The following is a 24,123-nucleotide window of genomic DNA, read 5'->3' as shown; positions in this document are numbered from 1 at the left end:
TGCTGAGAAAACAATTATATTAAAATAAAAACACACTATTTGTGGAAACTTCGAAATTAGCATTTAACGTTGACATGTATTAGAGGAAACTTCACCAGACCATCTCCCTCAACATAAACCCTTTCTTTCCTTTGTCAAATTAAACCCACAACTGAAGCCAACACTTTCATTTTTTCTCCTCCTATGTAATAAAAATGTTCCTTATCATTAATGTTACCATCTGTCAAGTCTCAGGATGTCCATATATCTAGAAATGAGCTCAAGATGGACTATAGAAGGATTTACAGCGGTTATGGTTAAAAAGCCAGCATTCCTTAGGAACTTGTGAAACTGGTTCCCATCTGCCAAAGGAGTCATTTCCCTAGTGTCTGGCAGAAAGGACATGGTGAAATAGCAGAGCCAGCCCATCAGCCTCCAGGCTCCCTCAGTCCCCCACTAAGGGTGCTTGTCACACATTTCCAAGTCCACACTAGGCTCCTGGCCCCTCCTTCCTCCTAGCTACTCAGCACCCCACACCTCAACCCCCATCTCCCCACCCCCTCCACACCCCAACCCCTCCCTATTCCCTAGCTCTTGTTATGCTCTCTCCTTCGGTCTCTGTCACTCTCTGTCCTCCCCCATTTCCCTAGCCATAAGCAGTCTTAATTCTTTTTCTTTCTTTTTCTCTCTTTTATTCACAATAAGAACCTTCTTTTTGGGTTGGAGAGATGATTTAGAGGTTAAGAGCACTGGCTGAGTTCAATTTCCAGCAACCACATGGTGGCCCACAACTCTTAGTAATGAAATCTGGTGTCCTCTTCTGCAGGCAACACTGTATACATAATAAATCTTAAAAAACAAACAAACCAAAAACCTTCTTAACCTTACCAGCATGTCCATTTCAGTGATTCTTTATTGCATCCCCTCAGATATACCTTCCTTTTAGATAAATTTGAAAAAAAATTAATTACCCAACTAAATTAGTAATACATGAACAGGTTTACTATTTATACACTCATGAATATTTTATGAAATTGAGATACTATGTAACATTTTTTAAATGATTTATTTTTATTTTATATGCATTGGTCTTTTGCCTGCATGCATGTCTGTGTGAAAGTGTTGGATCCCCTGGAACTTGAGTTACAGAGAGCTGTGAACTGCTATGTGGGTGCCGGAATTGAACCCAGGTCCTCTGGAAGAGCAGCTAGTATTCTTAATCACTGAGCCATCTTTCCAGCCCCCACTATGCAACGTTTAAAAATGACATATTGTGAACATTTTGCCTTGTTACTAAAAATGCCTTGAAGAATCCACACCACCCCATTCCTGGGAATCAAACTCAAACCCTCATGCATGCCAGGCAAGTGCTCCATCACTAAGCTACTCCCCGTTTCCTTGAAGACAGACTTAACCTTCTGTAAGACTTTGTGAAAGAGGCAAGATTCTAATCGTTTTGTCCATTTAATCAGAACACGTAGTCTAAATTATGCCCTACCACTTTGTTCACCTTAAACTGTGGAATATTTTAATAGCCAGCTCATGATCTCAAGACAGAAAAAAAAAACAGCATTCACAACATCCATAATATGGATTAATAAATCACAGCAAGGACTCATGAGAAAGCCCAACAGATAAAGGCACCTGCTGCCAAGCCTGAGACCTAAGTTCAATCCCCAGACCCACATGCTGGAAGGAGGAAACCAATTCCCACAGGTTGTCCTCTGACCTCCACTCACTTCAACACCATTGCATAAGCAGTCCCTTCCCCAAATAAATAAAATAACAACAAACACCACAGGCAAACAACACAAAGTCCATTGCCTTGTCTCCTTCCCCCGTATCTACTTCTGCTGATAGTATTCTTTGCAAACCACGATTCTTAGGGGACAATCTCAACATAGTCCCTGGGCAACTACCATTTTAAATAGTATGCCATATAATGCCCATGATTGTAAATTTCAAACAAATGATGAGTCACTTGGGGAGTCAGGGGAAGAAAGCAGCTGGGTGTGGTGGCACAGCCTGTGAACTTAGCACTCAGGAGGCTGAGACAGGAGAGTCATGAGTTGGAGACTAGCAAGGATTACGTAGCAAGAACTTATGGGGGGGCGGGGAGGGATAGATCAGACAAAGCCAACCTAACCTCCTTCAACATGACTGCTTTTTCCAGACCCCCTTAGAAATCGCCTTCAAATTCTTCTTTTCCTCCCTTGCAGTAAGGAAAAACTTATCTTCTGAGGCCAAGTTTCAGTTGTACTTTTTAGGTATCTTTCCTTAGCCAGGAGAGTTCTCAGCAACTTTTTTCTTTGAAAGGTACAGCGGTTACAGTCCCAGAGTTCATCTTTTTACTAACTCACACTGCGCTCGAGCAGTTGCTGAGAGAGAGAGAAGCACTGTGGGAAAGAGAAATCTTATGGAACAAAGTAGGATCAAGTTGGGGCTCCGGGCTGTCTTGGCTGGGAGATGAAGAGACGCCTCTGCCAAAGACCAAACATTCTCGCATGCAGAACCTAGCTTCAAATCTTAACCTGGGATCCAGAGGTCAGAGAGCTAGAAAGGGGACATCAGAGAGAAGGAAAGGAGGTGGGACAGCAGGACACACGGACATGAGAGTAGAACAGAAGACTGGGTTAGGCTGGAGCAGGATGGAAGGCAGGCAGAGAAGACAGGCTAGAGGGAAGTGTTAAACCAAACTAAGACTTGGGAAAAATTCCTATTCAGAGCTACTTTCTAAGTTATTTAAAAATATAATTTGTTTTTTAAAAAATTTAAAGGGGGTTCCCTGCATGGGTGGATAACGGTCCTCCCAAAAGCCACATTATTATATAAAAATTCCAATGCCAACTGTAGGATACCTCCTACAAGCAGTAAGGCCCTAGTGGCCCCCCAAAGAACACAGGTTATTATCATTACTCTTAGTTGTCCACCAGACTACACGGTAAGATCCAATTGCTGAGGACACCATACACTTTGGTCATAGGACATAAAGACACTAAGAAGGAACTAAGCAAGAAGCATCCTTCCTGCTGGATAGCTTTCATAGTGCCAAAAGGTGCCATGTAGGCTCCTAGGGAAAAGTCATCGACAATCTTACCTAGCTGTGTGCCTCATAAATTACAATAACAACAACCTGCCAGGCAAGACATATGGAGATAACCAACTGCTTTCTGACTGGAGTTGACTGCTCCACATAACTCACACCTGGTACTGTAAACTTGGTTAGGAAACCATGGCTGAAGAGGTCACAGGCCCTAAAGTGGAACCTACTACTGTTGTTTTTGCCAAACGGACAACTGCTAAGATGCCTTCTAAATACTTATGCTTATACCCATAGACTAGTGCTGTTCTGTCTTTGTCAGAGAAGCTTCTTTTTGGCAGTGGATGGGAGTTAATGCACAGACTCCTAATTGGTCAAAGTCCTGACAATAGGTGACAACTGGCTGCTTGTTCCTAGAATCAGTACCACTCCCTCCAAGGCTCAGATACCACAGAGAAGATGGCGGAAGAACATAAAAGCGAGAGATGGCTCAGTGGTTAAGAGACCTGGATGCTTGTCCAGAGGACCCAGGTTCTTCCTAGCACCCTAGCTATACAGGTGGCTCACAACCATTCACAACTCCAATTCCAGGGGATCTCACTCCCTCGTCTAGGCTCCGAGGGTACTAGGCATGTAGGTAGTGCACAGACATACATGCAGGTAAAACACATATAAATATTTCTAAAAGATTTGTTTTTAAACTGTACAGTGTACTATTTTTGGACTGTTAACAAATTACCAAATATGCCTTCAGGTAACCCGTACTGGTGGTATTTTTAAAAACCACAACGCCTGCCTGGTACAATACGGGGGTGGTAAACTGGAATGAAAATTTATAGCAGGTTTAGTATCATTAAGAGCTCAAGAACTGCAAGGATGCCCCATGCCAGCCACTTAAAATAGACTGCTGAATGCACGAGAAAATACAGTGTAAGACAGGACTCACTACTGTAGGGGATGTTGCAGGATCTTAATATTTTCTGAGAAGAAAAGAAAATGAGTGAAATGCTCTAAGAATGGTGGGGTTATATGATCAGATTTGTGTTCTGAAACGACTGCCTAGAAAGTGGACTGGACACCAGGATAGATGTAAGGAGACCAATTGGAAGGCTGACACAGCAATCCAGGGAAAAGATTATACGGCTTAAAATTTGTTGAGCTTTTATTGATGCTGAACTTTAACCATTTCTGCATTTAGGTACCGGCTATAACTTAATCATGATAAACAAATCCTCCCAATAAAACAATGTGGACAAACTATTAACGTCTTTACATAACAATTTTTGTCTGCATTAACTGGGTAATTTTGTCCACATTAATTAGGTAAGGAATCTACCTCTTTAAAAAAATGTATTAGTGAGTGGGGTGTACATGTTCCATGGTGAGCATGTAGTTGACAGCTCTGTGGATTTGGTTCTTCCATGTTTACATAAGTTCTCAGAATCAACTCCAGTTGTAATAAGGCTTGTGTGGCAAGTACTTTTACCTGCTGAACCATCTTGTTGGTTCTGAACCCACCCACTATTTTTGCAATCTTATCAACAGAATCTACAAATGAGGGCTGCCAAGTAGACTATTTTCCCCCTTTCTTATGTACTGGTGGATTCCCAACCTATGATTTGGAGCTGGGCTTTTGATACAGCAGATACTAGCATGTGAGGTTATTTAAACTGAAATTTATAATTTAAAACCTTCAGTTCTGGTGGCTGGAGAAGTGGCTCGGTAGTTAAGAGCACTGACTACTCTTCCAAAGGACTTGGGATCAATCCCCTGCATCCACATGGGAGCTAACAACTGTCTCCAATCTCTAATTCCAGTCCTAAGGGACCCAATGTCCTCTACCTGCTAGCAAAATGCCCATTCAGACAAAATGAAAATAAATCTTAAACCTCCAATTACAGCAGCATACTAACAAGCTGGAGACCCACATGTTAGCAGCAACACTCCATGTAGACAGCACAAAGACAGACTATTTTAGCACTGCAGGGAGTTTAAGTGCACAGAGCCAACCAGGTGAGGGTGCACGGTACACAAACCTGACAACCACGTTCACTCCTGGAATCCACATAAGGTGGAAGGACTAACTCCACAGACTTTCCTGACTTCCACACACGCATGCCCTGTGCCTTCCCACACGCACACATTAACATAGTAATAATTTTTACAGAAAAGGAATAAAAATAACAATGATAATATCTGAACTGATGACACACTTATTCCAGGAGTGTTGAGAATTGTAAGTTATTATTAAATTTCATAGATTGCAAAAAAGGAGAAAGAATAAGAAAAGACTGTAAGTGTCTCTCCGGGCTCACCTCCTTACAGTGGAAGAAGCACCAGAGCCCTTATGTCAACTCCAGGAGATCTAGGACAAAGGCTGGGTGGTTTAAAGTCAACCCAAATAATCTATGTACACCTGAATATACATTCCTAATGGAAATAAAGCACTCTGAAAAGGAACAGTGAGTTGATTTTTCCCAAGAGATGTATGACCTGGGTCTCACCTGGAGAGAAAGGAAGGTACTTCCAAGTGACAGGTGTGGGGACGAAGCATGGAAATGACAAGAGCATGTGCTCAGGAACAAGTCAGGCTCAAGTCACGAAGCAGAGGGTTCAAATACACGACAAACATGAAAAGGGGGTTGGAAGAGAGAAGCATTTGGGGATAAAAGTACAAGTCAAAGATTTTGCTTAGAGGCACACAAGAGGATCCGGTTCTAGGAAGGATTGACACACCATGTTTAGATCTTAGAACTTCGTTATGTGACCTGAAATTTACACATGGCCTAGATCCTAAATTCAGACAAGGACACAAAGGTGACTCACGAAAGGAGACATCCCAAAGCCGCAAAAATGACTAATCCCACAGCCTCTGCCTCCTAACTGCTAGGATTAAAGTTGTGAGCCACTACGCCCAGTACAAAAGTGTATCAAATGTCGTCATGTGCAGAGGGCAACATTTGACAATGGGAATAAGTGGCTGTTACTGATCTGTGCATTTATTGAGTTATATTCTCCTTCATTAGACTATTCTTCTACTTATAGCATCTTCTCAGATCTCCTGTCTATTGCATCCCAATGAATTTAGGATCTAGGCCATGTGTAAATTTCAGGTCACATAACTAAGTTCTAAGATCTAAAGCCATGACAAGGATTAACTGAAACCTAGATAAGGCTTAATTATGCTCACATATGCATAACATAAAATCACCTGTAACACATTTCTCAGGATATATACCCATTCATTGTTAAGCAATGCATGACTGTACAGGAAATGTATGCTATAACTTCTGCCTAGAATTCAACCGGTATTACCTAAGACCCAACTCAACTGTGACCTCTTGGTATATTTCTTTTTGAGCTCTTATGCATTTCATTTATAGCTCACTGTCTTCTACATGTTTTAATCCAGACTTAAAGCTCCTTTTTCATACCCTGTCCACCATGATACCTCCTAAAGCTTGGTAGCTGGTAGATAACCTGATAGTGGCTAAATTGTGTAGCCTGGCGTGCATGCTAAAGCCCTAAGTACTTGTAGATAGGGATTTTAGGAATGAAAGTTAAGTGGAGGTCACAACCAGGCATACACTGGTTTCAATTTCATTGAGAGGCTGAGGCAGGACTTCTTGAGCCAGAATTATTTGGGCCAGGCTCCACAACATTGTGAGACCTTGTCAAATACATACATATATACACAGCTACAGAAATGGAGGTCAACAGGGCAGGAACCCTAATCTGAGGTACTTATTAGAAGAGGAAGAGCGACATTAGGGACCCTGTCCAACTGCACAGACACAGCCTAAAGGTGTGAGGCCATCGTGAGAAAACAGCCACCTGCAAGGCAGGAAGAGACCTCACCAGAAATTAGCCCCAACCCCAGTCTTCCAAAAGCTCAGGCAACCACATTTCTGTTTTTTAAGCCACCCACTCAGTAGTATTTAGTTATGGCAGCTTGAGCAGACTAAAAAGTACTCAAGGAATTTTCAAATGTATGTTAAAGTAAGAGTTGAAGCATTCAATTTTAAATTTTATTTTTTGGATTCCATCTCACTTTGGAAATAAGGTATTTTCTGGGAGTGCTCCAGGGCGGGGCTTTAAGAAAAGTTAAAACTCTCTACAAATAAGCCTAAAATCAGAGCTGTGTGAAAACAAAAGCAGAGTAGTACTAATAGTTGGGACTGGACAGGAAGGGACAGGGATTGTCTAGGAAAGCCCATCAGAACACTTTTGAAGGTGAAAGCATCTATTTTGATGTTGACAGACATTTGCCTTACAAGTATATGTCAACATCAAACTATGCCAAGTACTCATAAATACCTGTGGGCTACATCATATTCAAAATATATCCCTCCAAAATAGCGAACAAACGCTGAATCCAGTTGATACGCAGGCAGCATATTTAAAAGCACTCGGCTTTTGCAACTGGCTTTGAAACTCCTCAAATTAAAAGGTGGACTAATGGATTGAGTAGTGGATAAATAGATATACATAGTTAGAGCAGATACATAAGAATTTAGATTAAGAATACAAGGGCACTTACAGTACAGATTCTTTCGTAATTATGGGGTAAAAACTACCTAATATTTACAATAAAAAAAAGACATATGACCTTCAGTTTCTTTCCACTGGTATTGAGCGCAGGGCTTTCCATAGTTAGATACTTACATATAAAATGATCTAACAGCTCTTAAGAATGCAAACTTTGATCAATAATTTGTGAGAATTCCAGTCAACCATGTCTTATAATTTTACCAAATGCATCTAAAATTAAGCTATATTAAGGTTTTACATTATTATAGCATCTTCATGTATGTTCTGGTCCTATCTGTGAAGAGGTGGGAACAAAAAGTAATACCTATTTACAAGGAGGTTAGAAGACATGCCAAGGCCAGTTCTGGGTAAACAGGGGTTTTGCCTTTTAAGTTCGATATTTATTAAATTTTTTGCCAAAGCTGGGTGGTGGTGGCACACGCCTTTAGTCCCAGCACTCAGGAGGCAGAGGCAGGCAGATCTCTGTGAGTTCCAGGCCAGCCTGGTCTACAAGAGCTAGTTTCCAGGACAGGCTCCAAAGCTACACAGAAACCCTGTCTTGAAAAACCAAAAATCTTTTGCCAAAGACATCAATTTGATGAGGTTATCTTTAAGAATACCACTACCTCCAAACTACTCAGAGTATTAAGATTATTACAGGTAGGTCAACAATGATATGTGAAACGAATCTTCACTATCTTTAGCTTAAAAATCGTGATTTAAAATTCAACTCTAGTATCAGAACACGTCACCAGTAACTTCCATGAAAACTGATCAACATCCAGATCATTATTCTTGGAATTCTTGGGTAAGTATTAAGTTCTGGACCTTCGTTATGTTTTGTACAAAAAGACACATTTTTTTTCCCTTAAGTGTCAGGATCAAGAAGGCATTAGCACAAACCAAATATGAGAATTAACCCTCCCTCAAAGCTTTCAAATAGTCTGCCTCACCAAAACAGGACCCGATCACAAATATTTTATCAAGCATACAAGGCCTTACACTTCTTTTTCTCCCACAAAAGCTCAACTCAGAAGTGGGAGAGGAACTGCAAAAGCTAGGAACTAAGTTCGGGGAACCGCTGAACTGTTGCAATTCCTACCCACAGCTTCCGAGCTCGGCTTTAGCACTCCGGAATGAGGCAGAGGACCTCAGCCACCTCCCTGCACCGAGCAGCTACGCTTTCCAAGGCCACCCCTAGCCCCCATGACCTCCAAAGTTCCCCTAAAAGAAAAGCTCGGAACCGCCTGCTTTTCCCACAACTTGTCCACACTCCCTCCCAGGCCAAAGCACGAAACAGGATCTGGGGACAAAAGGCTGGACAAGCCTGCCACGTGAGGAAAACCTCATCACCTGGAACTCGGCGAACTCTTCACAGTTCACACCGCCACTGGGCGCCGCCATATTGGACGACCGCGAGGACCCCGCCGCTGGCCAATCACCGTGGAGCAGATGTGTCCGCGGTGCTGCCTGATAGCAAGTAGTGGGAGCCCAGAGCAGAGAGCGCGGGTCGCCTTCCTCCGAGCCTTTCCAGTCTGTCCCTAGAGCATAGGGTGCTTGTTAATAAGGAACGAGACTCCGGAGAAAGCGTCGAAAAACAGGGGCGTTTGGGACAGTGAGGGTGGGCAAGCGGTGAGAATGACTAAGTCCTTTTTTAAAAATCGCTAAGTGGAAGCAGGGTTCCCTCGGGGACATTCCCGTTGCCTGCACACCGCAGGGCCCTGGGCCCCGAGTCCCCCCACGTGTGTGATTCGCTTGCACCGTCCTAAAACTCTACTCAGCACTCCACAGTTGGCACATGTCACCCTCTCCTCGGTCTTCAGGCCCGGGCAGGCTGGGCACCTGGCCGCGTCCTCCACCCTTCGCGCACGTCCCTCACGCCCGCCGCGTCACGCTCGCCCCGCCCATCCCGCCCAGCGCCCTCCCCACGCGGGCCCTCGGTGACATTGAGCGCCAGCGCCGCCGCCACCGCCGAGGGGTGCTGTGCGTCGGCGGAGCAGGCGGCCATGGGGAGCCTCCGCGGCCTGCGCCTGGCGGCTGGTGAGACGCGGGGCTGCGGGCGGCAGGAGGGGGCATCACCGATGAGGGTGTCCTACTTCTTGCACCCGTGGGAGGGACAGCAGCGGCTAAGCAGACCAGGGGGAGTGGGGGCTAGCCGGGACCCTGGATCTCATCCACCCAGATCCCATCTTAAGTTAGTGCCTTGATGCCTCCGAGACCCGGTCCCCTTCCTCCTGCGAGCACCTGCTCAGAGTTATCTCTGTAACTTCTGCTTTCCACCCGAAATTTCCCCCGTCCGTTATCCTAGTTGAGCTTTCCTCCTCCACTGCTTGTCATTAGGTGAGGGACTTGAAGATCTGACAGAACACCAGCAACTGTTTTCTTAGATGTGGGTGGGAGTACATTACTTTTCAACAATAGTGCGATTAGCTGCTTCACGTTCTTAGGGGAAAGTGTTATGCTAATACAAGCTCAGTAGCCTGCTTTCTTAGAAAACACTGGAGCGTTCGGGTGTTTTGGAGTCTGGTGAAGAGAATGTGTCCCGCCTTGGGGGAAATCTAGAGAGCCTTGGAATTATCAAGTTGAGAAATCAGAGGGCTCACAGCCTGATTCTTGAGGGCCTTTAGTGGGTAACTTACTCTTGGGCTCGTCTTTATGAACTTTCACGTTATATAATGATCTTTTGCTCCACGGCATCAAATCACTGAAGAGATATTTAGTTTTTAAAGAAAGAATAGCCCCATGTTTTGCTATTGGAGCAATGCAAATGTACATTGTAAATGAGGCAATGCAAAGAATGGCAAATGTAGAATAGCTGCACACTTTTGAGGAATAGCCAATGGAAAGGTTGGTTTCTACCGGCTGGGAGATGTGTTTCAACGGGACAGCTTTGCTTACACCCCTAAACACTAAAACCCACTCTGCTTAAAACAGAGAGAGAGAGAGAGAGAGAGAGAGAGAGAGAGAAGAGAGAGAGCACTAGCCCTCATTCTATTACTGGTTTTGATTTGTATCCGTTAGGAGCTAATTCATCTAAAATCTTTTGTGTACATTTTTATTAAGTATTATAAAGTTTTGAGCAGAGCAAGCGAAAGAATCAACAATCTGTGAGTTATTCAGAAACCACTTACTACTTGAAGAAAGTCTGCCAGTGGGTATTTTTTTTAGACCCGAGACTGTAGCACACATCATGGGAATCTAAACTGTCTCCACAGATTTCTGACGTTTTGGAATGCCACTCTTGGGCCCTTAACCAAGACAGAATTCCTTGCACAATTTAGCAACAAATTATTTTACTTCTGATGGGGAAACCTTGGATGGCCAGGCTGTTGTGAGCAACTGCTTCTGCGTGGTCTGTGACTGTCTGCTGTGGAGTGAGCGCCTTCCGGTGATTTCCTTTGCCTGTATCATTCCTCAGTGCTTTCACATACATTCTCTGATTTGCACGGCAGCCCCCTCAGGCCTTATCATTCCCTCCAGTCCTTATAAATGAGCGTCAGTCACAGAGCTAAATAAACTTGTCCAGCAGCACTCGGTCAGAAATGTGATGGCCCAAGGGAGGCAGTGGGTTTGTTATCCGTGGCCCTCGCTGCTGTTAGTGCTACTGGGCTCTGTACACGTCTAACAGTCACACGACCAGTTGGGGCTTCTTTTTGTTTTCTTGAGATAGTCCCTGTGCAGCCCTGGCTGGCATGGAGCTCCCTGTGTGGACAGGACTGACCTGGAACTCACGGAGATACTCCCAAGTGCAATTGGGGTCCCTTAATTCGAGCTGGAACTCAAGAAATGCTAGTGTGTTTGTGAAGTTGGAGTATGCTTGCCTAAGCAAATGAACTTTCGAGAACATCGACCAAGTATGTGTAGCTCAGAAATTGAATCCAGGCATTATTGTCTTATCCAGACTGTTACTCATAATAAGGTAGTCTTCTAGGAGAATAGAGTTCTAGATAACCCCAACTCAGTTTACAAAATAGAGCTGTGCTTTAACCACTTCCATTGGCAATCTCGGGTGGACTCCCTTTGCAAACAGCATAGAGCATTTATGGACTTTAGTTGGGTTTTTGTTGTTGTGGGTCTTTGTTTGTTTGTTTTGTTTTTCGAGACAGGGTTTCTCTGTAGCTTTGGAACCTGTCCTGGAACCAGCTCTTGTAGACCAGGCTGGCCTCGAACTCACAGAGATCGTGCATCCCAAGTGCTGGGATTAAAGCCGCCTGGCGGACTTGAGTTGTTTATTGTGTGGATGCTGACTTGCAGTGTTTGGACGCCACCACAGATGGCAGGTCTTGTGAACATCTGAAATGTTGTGATTGCGCACAAGTAGGAGAAAGGGCTTGGGGCTTCCATCCGTTTCCCAGAGCAGTGCAGCTTCTTTTAAGGAGCAGTAATGGAAAATTGGAGGCTAAATGGTGCTTGTCAGCATCTGTTAGCACACATTGCTTTGATGGAAGGACACTAGGAAATATCTTGGCTTGAGCAAATATAAGGTGAGTTTTCACATCTCTTCTCCTGAAAGTTGAATAAAATAGATACAACTTTTAAAACATTGTATCTTTTTAAGTGTGTGTGTGTGTGTGTGTGTGTGTGTGTGTGTGTTGTATGCAGAGGTTTGTTTGCACGTTGTGTGCCTGTGTGAGGGTCAGAGAAGGACGTAAGGTGTCCTGATCTACCTACTTTATCCTCTCACTGAACCGGAGCTAGGCAGGCAGCCACCCCAGTCATCCTCCAGTCTCCTTGCCTCACAGTGCTACTGTTACTACACTAAGTAACCACGTCTGACCTTTTACATTGGCTCTGGGGAGGCGAACTCGGGTCCTCATGCTTGCATAGCAAGCAAGCTCTCTTATCTATTGATCCAGCTCCAGTTCCAGGACATTGTATCTTTCGGTAGGATGACTGAGCCAGAAGAATGAATGGACTTACCGGAATGTTCGTCATATCTTAGTGCCCTATGCTCCTTTGACTGTCAGCTTTTACAGTGACCTTATTTTCATTGCTGTTACCGGGGCAAAAGACCATGGGCTTCTCCTCTCTGTTTATCCCATATCCCAGAGCACTGGAGAAATATTTGAGACGTCATCTAGTCCCCTAGGTGAAATAGATGACGGAACTTCTATACTTTTTGCTTTTTCAGACAGGACTTCATGACAGCCCAGCTTCCCTGGAACCCCCAGTCTCCTAAGTACTCGGATTTCTGGTGTGCTTCACCACCCCTGCTGGAGGAGGAAACAAAGCTTAGGAAGGGAATTTACTTGCTAAGGGCCACCTAGGTGCCAAGCTGGGACATGACTCTGATTTTATTTCCATTGCAGTTTGCTTCTTCGTTGTTCTTCTATTTGTTCTTGCTAAGCAACCCTAAATGAGATCACATCCATTGTAACTGCTCCTATTTTGGCTTATCGTATTGCTCTAGGTGGTGCCAGCAGGTTTCTGTTTGAGCATATGCTGTGTGTCCTGCACAATGCTCACTTCCTAGGGCTAGTTTATTGCAGTGTATAAACCAGCTCATGAAATGCACTAGCGGGCATATAGCATGTGTTAAGCTCTAGATTACAGACCAGACTGTGAGTGCTGCTGGGCTGGGTCCTGCTGGTATTGGGCACATCCCCACCCCCAACTTCAAAAGTGGTAATGTCACATTGGCAGCTTAAAGTCTGCTTTGCTGAGAGTTACTGGTAAACACTATAGGTCAGAAGTTCCCTGCCTTTCTTCCTCTCAAGAGCCATTACACTACTGACTTTAGAATTTAGAAAAGGGAAGGTTTAGTGGGATAGGATTATCAACTGAGGGCTCCATTGGAACAGAAAGGCTAGTGATATGGGCAAAGCAGAAGGGTAGTTATGGGTCTGGAGAGGGGAGGGGGACCAAGGAAAAGCTCAGATTACCCTAGAGGCAGTAGGAGAAAAGGTGTCAGCTTGTAAGGAGCTTGAACTTGATGGATTTGGGAAAAAAAAAAAAAAAGACTACAAAGCATAAATCTTTTTTGTTAAACTGGAAAATTAACAAGGTAGCTGTACGGGATGCATTGTTTGAACCTGTGAAGTGCTACAGTAAGCTATGTGTGAGGTGTTGATGGAAACGGCAACAGAGACATGCACTGAAGAGAGTAATGATTCAGGAGGCGTGGACTATTTAAGATAGCTTGATGAGACTAGAATAATGACTCAGTGGTTAGGAGTAATCACATCGCTTGCAGGGGACTGAAGTTCACCTTTGGCTCCAGGGTGTCTGGTGCCCTCTTCTGGCGTTCACAGGTACTTGCACTCACATGCACACACACATATCTAGAATTAAAAATAAACTTTTAGATGCTATATTGTATGTCTGTGCACACATGCATAAGGTACCTGAAGAGGCCAGAAGAGGACGTCGGATCCCCTGGAACTTGAGTTACAAATGATTGTGATCAGCCGTGTGGGTGTTGGGAATTGCTGTTAACACTGAATCATTTCTCCAACCAAAATATTTTTTTTAAGATGAACTCTGTAAGTTTCCAGTGTGAAGGACTGCAGGAATGGCTGTTTGTTAGAAATAAGAAAGGTGGAAGGCAGGCATTGTATGCATGCCTGTTTGTCCTAAGATCTGCGCTGAGGCAGGAGGGCAGGAGGTTTATTGCATGCTCAAGGCCAGTGTGAGCAACATAAGACCCCGCCATAAATACACACATACAAAGCAGGAAGAACATAAGGGGAAACAGTCAGGAAGGCCCTCAAAGACCTCTTAGTTGGGCAGAGAGGATGTATTGCTGTGTTATAGGTATTACTATTTTGTTATTCTCTGACCTCTGCAGCAACACCACATCATGTGCATGCATACACATAAATAAATATAAAAAAAAAAAACAGAGCCGGGCGGTGGTGATGCATGCCTTTAATCCCAGCACTCGGGAGGCAGAGACAGGTGGATCTCTGTAAGTTGAGGCCAGCCTGGTCTCCAGAGCCAGTTTCAGGAAGTCTCCAAGGCTACAGAGAAACCCTGCCTTAAAAAAAAAATAATACTAAAACATATCTTTGAGACTAGTGGTAAAGGAAACCGTGCTGGTTAGTTTTTGTTAAATTGACAGAAACTAGTCATCTGGGAACTTCACTTGACGATTTGCCTCCATCAGATTAGCCTGTGGGCGTGTCTTCAAAACATTTTTTTTTTTTCCTTTGGTTTTTCCAAGACAGGGTTTCTCTGTGGTTCTAGAGCCTGTCCTGGAACTAGCTCTTGTAGACCAGGCTGGTCTCGAACTCACAGAAATCCGCCTGCCTCTGCCTCCCACGTGCTGGGATTAAAGGGGTGCGCCACCACCACCCGGCTCTAAACATTTTCTTGATTAATGATTGGTGTGGGAGGACCCAGCACAATGTGCACAGTGCCAACCCTGGGCAAGTGGTCCTGGGTCATACGAGAAAGCAGGCAGAACAACCCAAGGCTTTCTGGTCCTTCCTCTGTTTCTGTTGAGTTCCTGCCCTGACATTCCTTATGTAAGCCAAATAAACCCTTTTCTCCCAAGCTGCTTTTGGTCATTGTCTTAGCACAACAACAGAAAGGAAAAGTGGCACAGAAGAGAATGTTGTAGGTAATGGAGGGAGGGGTTGGGTTCTTTAAGAAGGATAAGATATGTAGAATCCAGTGGCCACAAAGGTAGGAAGGGTAGAGAGAGAGGCTAATGATGAGAATGTCAAACATGATGGGGCAGTTAAAACATTTCAGTGTAGTGCTCGGGAAGAACTGTGTGTGGCATGTGTAGTGACGTGAAGGTAATCAGTTCATGCCTCTTACTCATGTAACCTGTGAAAGGAAGACTAATATATTTATAGACCTGTTGAAAATGGTGACTGTTCTCCCAGATCATGGACCTCCATTTTACTGTGGCACGAGACAGAAATGCTCGCTGTCTGCTGGTTGAACATAGGTTGCTTCTGCCTTCCTGGAAGCAGTTGGTTATATAATGAACTTTAAGGGGCTACTTCTGCTCTTTAACCTTCCACTGTGTGATCTTTAGGAGATCATCAGAAATACCATTACAGATATTTATAGAGGAAGGTACAGGTTCAGAAGGCTGAGGCCGGAGGTTTACTTGAAGCCAGAGTTCAAGACCAGCCTGGGCAACATTGAGTCCCCCATTTCAGAGAGAGAACGAAGTAGGCAGATGGATTGAGACAGACTGGGTGTGATTAAATTCAGTTACCATCTGCGTTGGGTGTTACACGTCTATCAGAGGTGTTTCTGATATCCAGTAGTAGTATTTGTAGCTTTTTGCCATAATCTAGATAAGAGTATCTGATTATGTGAGCATAAGAAAGTCTGGAAAGAAACACAGCAGGTTCTTCCTGGGAGCTATGACAGGCGGGGCTTTCACATCCGTACCTTTATGTGTCCTCCAAATTGTCTGTAAAACTTTTATAATGTAAAGGTGGTTTAGTTGTATTTTGTTCTTAAGATGGGCGTGTGATGTTTGGCAGGAAGAAGGCAGTGGACAGGGAGGAAATAGAGGTGCTGTGAGCTAGGCACAATGTTGCTCAGGGGGTCCTAGATGGAAGGAGTCACCACATCAGAAAGAGGGATTTGTGTTCTTCTGAGTCTGCAGGGAAGTGTGAGAAAAAACAAATGGAATCGGAGCCTGTTTTCTATCATAAAACGAAAGCCAGCAGCTGAGGCCTAGAGAGTTTCAAGCAGCCACTGTTGGGAGTGTGCAGGATGTGCAGGGGAGTGGTGGACAAGAAAGAGTGGCTCCATCTTATTATAGTTGGACCATGAGATTCCAGTAGCAGTTTAAGGCCTTTATTAAAAAACTGGCCAGGTCCCAAAGATTTATTTATAAGTTTGTAGGGTTTTTTTTTTTTTCAACTCAGAAATTTTTCTTCCCATGGATCTAATGTTACAAATGGTAGTTAGGAGTTCAGCCAGCCTAAAAATCTCAGTGTCAGCCTGTTCTGTCCCTGGTTCTGTTTCCCATCACCTGGTTCTTCCCTGTAATCAGGGCTCTCCTGTTTCCTGCATGTCACCCACTTGGGCTGCAGCGTGGACACGCTTCCTGAAGAAGGGTTCCATGCCCGTGCCTTCCCCTCCAGATGCTCTGTCCAAATTTCCCTTCTCTCTTCAGGCCTGCCCTGGTTTCTGCACTGAGGACTGTTCCTGAAACACTGTTCTCTATGTTCAAACTGCTCTGCGTGTTTGGCAGAGCTTTTTGCAGGGAGGAGGAGGTGGCAGATGAAGATTCTCTGCTGTGGGGGAGCATAGGGAGCACGGTACCCAGAGCCACATGAGTTTGGTCTGGTGGTGTCACTCATTTTGGACAACCTGTAGAAAATCACGGTGTCACTGGCACAGCCTCGCAAGCAACTCCAGAAGGCAGTGACACGCACAGAAGCAATGCAGACCAGGGTTTGAAGCCAGAAGGATCCGTCCCCCGTCAGAAAAGCTGCAGATGTGAATTTCCGAGCCACTGGGTCGCATCTGGACCAAGCTCGGTGCACATTATAGATAGGTTTGTTTGTGTCGTTGTTATGAGTCTTCGGAGCAGTTCAGCTTTGCTTCTGTGGACCAGAGCATCTGCCTGTGAGAGATGTGATTGCTGTAACTTACTCACTCCTTTAAGACTACTGAACACTTAAAATTTAACATGCAATTTCAGTGAATTAAACAAAAAACAGTATTAACTGATGTGTAGGACTTAGCTATCCCTGGGATACTGTGTATCTTTTTTTTTCCTTTCGAGATTTAAAATTGGCTCACACACAAAAAAATCCTCAGATTTGCCCTTTCCTGTCACAACTGTGATAGCATCAGCAGTACTCCAGTTTCAAAGGGCTAAACAGGCATCTGAGGGCTCATTTGAGAACTGCCTCATTGTTTACATAAATTAAAAAAGATCTTTCCATGGGACATGGGAGAGGAACATTGTTGCCTCAGAAACGGCTTCTTCCAGCCAAGGTCATAGAATTTCCTGGCCTGGAACAGGAGGGAAAAGGGGAATAAGGTGGTTGAGCAAATTGTCTCAGGATTGTGCAGTGAGCTTCAGTCATCCATTGTGGGAACCACAGAGGGCAGCTGGGTGCTGGGGAAGAGAGGTGTGAAAGAAAGCTGCCCCCGCCAGGACATGAAAAGATAGAACTGTAGGACCATGTCCACAGACATCATCAGATGCTGTGTTAGGGTCTGTGCTCTGCAGACAAACTCCAGCAGGATTCCAGCGTCTGGAGTAAGGAATTGAGCATTAGCAGTAAAGAGGCTGATGGTGTGTATGGCAGAGCCGCTGCTCCAACCAGAGACAAAGGCATTAAGTTTTGCAGTTGTATCCTGGTGTCTTAGTTTGGCTGGTGACTTCCGAGAGCTCAGCAGTTAAGAGCACTTGTTTTTACTGAGGACTCAGGTTCAGTTCCTAGCACCAGCACGGTGGCTCACCACCTCTGTAACTCCAGTTCCAGAAGATCTGATGTCCTCTTCTGACCTCCAAGAGCATCAGGCACACACATGGTGCAATGCATGCATGCAAGCACAATACTCACACATGAAATTTAAATATATATGGAAGTTTAAAAACAACTGACCAACCAACTTGGAGAGGAAATTTGGTTTACATGTCTCCATCACAGTCATTGAGGGAAAGCCAGGATAGGAACTCAAGGCAGGAACTGAAGACTGTAGAAACAGGGCTGCACATCAGAACCACTGGGGAATCCTGCAAAGGTCTGGTGGCGGAGTCCTGAACGTCTGCAGCTGGCTGTGAGCAGCCGCGTCTCTGTGGCGTCTCTGTGGAGCTCCTGGTTCAGCCTGAGAAACACTGCCCAGACCTAGCGGTGTGCAGCATTGGTTTCCAGGTGTCCATCACACCGTCCTCAACAGCTGTTGAAATGGATATGAGTGTGTGCATCTCAAAAGTAATCTTTCATCTCACTCAAAGTGTAGATTTACATTGTAGGGTCTGAGTGAGAACTGGCTACGCTTTTAAACAAGCTCCTTGAGGTGCTAGCCCCATCTGAGAACAGCAAAGGCCTAGACCAGTGGTTCCCAATCATGACCCCTTCCACGGGGGTTGCATATCATATTTATATGCAATTCATGACTAACAAAATTACAGTTATGAAGTAGCAAGAAAAATAATTTTATGGTTGGGGGTCACCACAACATGAGAAACTGTATTAAAGGGTCTCAGCATTGGGAAGGTTGAGAACTACTGTCTTAGACTAACAAAACATGTTCCACCATTTGTAATTTTCTCCTTGCTACCAGGACACATTAGTCATATCGGCATGTCTTTATTCTAGCCTAAATTGAATGCGTTTCCTGTGCCCAGTCTTTCATTTTTCTCTCCCAGTTCAGATGTATTGCGGTATGTAAGATAACTTCAAATTCTCTAACTATTTTCATATGAAATATCAATACGTAACATCTTACATAAGTATAGGGTAAAGACAATATGATATGAGTACTTGAGTGCCTATATTTCATTCATTCATATATTATATATATTTATATTTGTTGTTTGTTTGTCTGAGACAGGGTTTCTCTTTGTAGCCCTGGCTTTCCTGGAACTTGCTCTGTAGACCAGGCTGGCCTCTAACTCAGAAATCTGCCTCCCAAGTACTGTGATTAACTGTGTGCCCATGACTGTCTGGATCCTCACTTCCCACCCCAACCCCCACCCAGCCAGCAATACTTGTCGAGAGTCTGTAACAGACGGTGTCAGCTGTCTAGGACATTGTAGAAACATTCATGCTCAGGTCCACTCAGATCTACTTTATGAGAAACTTGGCAGAGGGATCCAGCAGCTTGGTTTTTGGTTTTTGAGACAGGGTTTTTTTTTTTTTTTTTGTGTGTGTGTGTGTGTGTGTGTGTAGCCCTGGCTGTCCTAGAACTCTCTTTGTAGACCAGGCTGACCTTGAATTCACAGAGATCCACCTGCTTCCGCCTCCCGAGTGCAAGAATTAAAGCCAATACACCTTTGAGAACCTCTACTCCTAGAAATAACCAGCAATGTGCTCATCAGAGCCTTCCGGGCAACCGTGAGGCTTCATTGGACTTCCTGTTAGGGCTCTTGGGACTGAGCTCTGGTCAGCCAGGGACCAACAAGGCTTCTCGTACACCAACAGGGTTAAAGGGCTATTTTTTTTTTCTTTTGGTTTGTGTGTTTGTAATTTTGATCCTCCAGAGAACGGAAAATTTCTGTCCTGGATATCTGGGGCAATGTGTTTTATCTCTTAGGGACCAAAAAGGAAAGTCTTAATGAAACTTGGCTTCTTTGTGCTCTCATTTTGTTATAAAATCAAAACAGTAGCTCACAACTGTCTTCAGTAGTAGTGACATTTAAAAATTATTTTTACACTAGTCTGTTACATTTCTGATGTGTATAATTGATCATATGTGCGTGTGTGTCCATCAGCATTTATCTTTTGGAGAAGTAGAAGTTACTGTCATAGTGTGAAGTAGCAGTAAGGAAAGTCGGGGAGATGTTTCTGATCTAGGTCTTCAAACCCCTAACCCCACTTTTGTCCAGGGTACCTCTGGTCTCACAGACAACTTCTCTCCCATCGTTTACCCCCTTCTGCTTTCACTGGTCCCTTCATGGTCCCTGAAGCTACAAGTAACATTGTGAAAGAGACTTTCCTGACTAAAGTATCACACACTCATTTCAAACACATCTATGTTGTTTCCCAGTGTCCTCCTTCATTTAGTTTTTCCTTTCTGGCACTTCTGACTGTGTGTGTTTGTGTGTGTGTGTGTGTGTGTGTGTTCGTTCGTTCACACTAGAATGTAGGTCATAATGGCACAGATTTTTATCTGTTCTATATATTGCCAAAAGTGTCTTGTGCTTACATACACATAGTATATTCTTTGTTACTATCTGCTGGGTGAGTGAATGACTATCTCCACATGCATTTCTGTGGCTGATAACTGCCGAGTACTCCACAGGCTGGTGTTTTTGCTTTTATTATTACTGCAGAACTGAGTGAGTGGCTGTCTGTCTTCTGTTCTCTTTGGAAAGGAGCTGCTGAGGAAACAGTTGCTGCCTTTCTCCCATTTTCTGTTTAGAGAGCAAAGTCTGTCTAGTGAGCTCCACTTATCCTGCCCTAGCCTAGCCTTGCAAAGGGTGTGTCCTTATAGGTCACTTTAAATCAGTGGCTTCCTGGTTTAACCAAATCTACTTGGTACAGCTGGGTCAGGCACTTAAAAGAGGTGAAATGGCAAGTTTTATGTTTTTTATATATATATATATGTGTGTGTGTGTGTGTGTGTGTGTGTGTGTTTTATATATGTAAAAAACAAATTTTTGTGTGTGTGTGTGTATGGTTTTTGTTTGTTTTTCAAGGCACGGTTTCTCTGTGCAACAGTGCTAGCTGTCCTAGAACTCACTCTCTGTAGACCAGGCTGTCCTCAAACTCACAGAGACCGCCTACCTCTGCCTCCCGAGTGCTGGGATTAAAGGTATGAGCCACCACTGCCCAGCATGTTCTATATATTCTACCACCACTGGTGGAGGTGGGGTACTAGATTCTCAAAGCGCAGTTCTGCCAGCAGTGGTCTTACACCCTAGGAGTTGTTAGAAATGTATATTTCCCGTGAGTATGCCAGTTCATTCTGCTATGCCAGCACTGAGGGGTATTGCTGTTAAGTTCCAAGTCAGTGTGGGTTACATCATGAGACCCTGTGTGATAAGAGAGAGGAGAAAAGAGAAGAGAAGAAAAAAATTAGCAGTCACTAGCTGTGTGGTATGTTTCAAACAGGCCTGCAGCTAACTCAGGTTCCACTGAGCTTTGAGGATCTGAGCAGTGTGTGCTTTTGTCTGTAGGATGAAGAACCACTGAAGGGCGTCTTCACACACCTCACAGCCTGGGAACTGTCCTGGTCAGGACTTCTGCCCTCTGGGGTGGCTGAAAAGTGCTGTAGAGATTACTTTTGAATGATGTTGGAACGTGAACCAGATGTGTAGAGCCTGCCGCATGTCCCATGTCCTGCCAGATGTTCTCATTTGTTTTTCCAGTTCACCCTCAAATCAGCGCTGGTGCTGTGATATCGCATTACCTTAGTCAGAGTGAGGAAACAGGTGAAAGCAATCGCATCTCCTTGGACGTGGGCACACCTGCCACCCTAGGCAGCGCTGGTGTGGTCAGACCAGGAAGTGGAAGAGTGGGGTCTCTTATGAGCAGGCACTCTGTACAGAGGGTGAGGACCTCTGAAAATCCGCCATTGTGTAAATCAAAACCACCAAGATTTTGCAAGGTCTTGTGGTCTGAAGAGCATTGTTCAAGAAAACGGAGTGAACTGTGCTAAGAGCCCCAGACTTGCCAGCTTTAACTTGGTTCATTCCGTTCTCCCGTCAGCTTCACAGTAGCTTGGAACACCAGCAACTGCAACTGTAGTTTTAGCAGGAGCTGATGAAGGCAGAAGGGGTTAGTGGCCTCCCACCCAGATCCCAGAGATTCTCTTGCCATTTGACCTGTGTAGCGGTTTGCAGGAAACTCCTCTCACAGAGTTTGTGTTTCTCCTGATTCTGAGCTGTGCTAACAGCTCTGTCTCTGGGACGTATATGAAAACTGCCCATTGTGCTTGTTGAGCGTAGTGCAGAGGAGATAGCTGGGTAAATGGAAACATTTAGAAGGAAAAGCTAGGAAGGTGTCTGTTCTGGCCTGACGAGCTCTGGCTGCTGCTGGGATGGAATGCAGGAAGTACTCCGTCAGGAAAGGCCAAGGAAGGTCCAGAGCTTTCCTCCCTTGCCTCATTTAGGTTCTGTGTAAGCAGGAATTGGCTTAGAGGGGAATTGCCTGCCTCAGGGCAAGACATACTCTATTACCTCAGAGCCTGGCTGCAGAGGCTCCCAGGGCTTGTCAGTGGGAGACTTTGTCTGATTTTTAGCTGATCGCTAAGCTAAGCAGACGTTTCTGTGGCCAAAGACATGAAGAGTACAAGATAATACTACAAATAATTGTATACCCAAAATTACTGAAACTGAGTAAAAAATATTTAAAAAAAAATCTGACCCAAGGGTCGGGTGGTGGCAGCACACGCCTTTAATTCCAGCACTTAGAAGGCAGAGACAGGTGGATCTCTGTGAGTTTGAGGCCAGCCTGGTCTAAAAGAGCTAGTTCCAGGACAGGCTCCAAAGCTACACAGAGAGAATCTGCCTCCCCACCCACGCCCCCCCCCAAAAAAAACAACTGTCCCAAGAGATGGCTCAGTGGTTAAGAGCACTGGCTGCTCTTCCAGAGGACCTGAATTCAGTTAGCAGCAACCACATGGTAATGGGATCTGATCCCCTCTTCTCTCTGATACTCTCTTCTGTCATGCAGGCATACATGCAAATTACATAAAAATACATGAATACATAAATACATACATAAAAAAATACATAAATCTTTTCTTAAAACAACTGACCAAACACTTAAGGACAATTAGAACTAATCCTTTATAACTCTTTAAAAAAGGACAGCAGAAAAGGTTGGAAATGGAGATAGCCCAATGTAAAGTGGTTACCTGGTATGGCCAAGGGCCTGGGTTGAATCCCCAGTCGGGCACAAAAGGAAAGAGAAGGGGGTGGGGTGGGAAGGAAGGACAGACAAAAGCAGAGTTTTCACGCAGGATGTGGTGTTGTACTCCTGTAATCTCAACACCTGGAGGCTGAGGCAGAAGGATTGAAAGTTAGAGGCCAGCCTGGGCTACATCGTGAACTTCCCATCTCGAATCACTTCTTGATTCATTTAATGAGGGCACATTATCCTGATGCCAAACCAGACAAAGATACCAAAAGAACTACAGCCTCACATACCTTATCTATATGGGTTCAGGACTCCACAATATGAGCCAGGGAGGGAGGAAAGAGTGACCACGATTAAAGCCACCATTCCAATCTGCCAGGCTCTGAAACTCCCAGGCAGGCTTTTTATCCTCTAGTGAATGCCCATCTGCCCATAGAGCTGTGAAAGCACTAGTACACAAAAGAAGCCTTGGCCTTCTCTCTAGTGCCGGGACCCAGCAGGTCCATCACTTACCCCTTCCTGCCTGCTTTCCTGCTCACTGGTGCTTCCCAGATGCTCCCTTCCTGGGCTCTTCTGCTCTCTGCTGGCTCTCAGAAGGCCTGTATTGGATCTGCTGTCTCATGTCATGGCCTTACACATGACTCCCCTTTTCTCCCACTCTCGCCAAACTTGGTGGATGTCTCTGCTTTAATTCTGCTTAATTGGTTAAATTATTCATACAGAAGGCAAAAGCTTCTGACCAAAATGTATTTCTTAAAAGTATTCTTTCAAGAAGGTATCTTTTTTTTTCTCTCTCTGCTGGCTAGTTTTATGTCAACTTGATACAAGCTAGAGTGATCTGAAAGAAGGAACCACAATTGAGAAAAATCCATCCAGAAGATCCGGCTGTAGGGCATTTTCTTAATTAGTGATTGATAGGTGGCGCCACCCCGGATGGTGGTCCTGGGTTCTATATAAAAGACTGGCCAGACTATGGTGGCATTCACCTTTAATCCCAGCACTCGGGGGAGGGGGGACAGAGACAGGCGAATCTCTGAGTTTGAAACTAGCCTAGTCTACAGAGCTAGGGCTCTAAAGAGAAACCTTGTCCTGGAAAATAAATAAATAAATAAATAA

At 44.6% G+C, this 24,123-nt stretch overlaps 2 protein-coding genes across 2 annotated transcripts in view; one reads left to right on the top strand and one right to left on the bottom strand.

Moving 5' to 3' along the window:
- Positions 1-9,321, bottom strand: part of Ccdc58 (coiled-coil domain containing 58) — an 18,905-nt gene extending 9,584 nt beyond the window's left edge. The window contains exon 1 of the mRNA XM_005345078.3: positions 8,903-9,321. Within this exon, the coding sequence (XP_005345135.1) occupies positions 8,903-8,953 (51 nt within the window). The 5' untranslated portion in view covers positions 8,954-9,321. The remainder of the gene's footprint in view (positions 1-8,902) is intronic.
- Fam162a (family with sequence similarity 162 member A) overlaps positions 9,321-24,123 on the top strand; it is a 27,207-nt gene continuing 12,404 nt past the window's right edge. Inside the window, exon 1 of the mRNA XM_005345077.3 lies at positions 9,321-9,589. Within this exon, the coding sequence (XP_005345134.1) occupies positions 9,556-9,589 (34 nt within the window). The 5' untranslated portion in view covers positions 9,321-9,555. The remainder of the gene's footprint in view (positions 9,590-24,123) is intronic.

Source organism: Microtus ochrogaster, chromosome 2 (genome assembly GCF_000317375.1).
Source record: "Microtus ochrogaster isolate Prairie Vole_2 chromosome 2, MicOch1.0, whole genome shotgun sequence".
Taxonomy (NCBI): domain Eukaryota; kingdom Metazoa; phylum Chordata; class Mammalia; order Rodentia; family Cricetidae; genus Microtus; species Microtus ochrogaster.
This window is presented reverse-complemented; position numbering and strand designations above follow the sequence as displayed.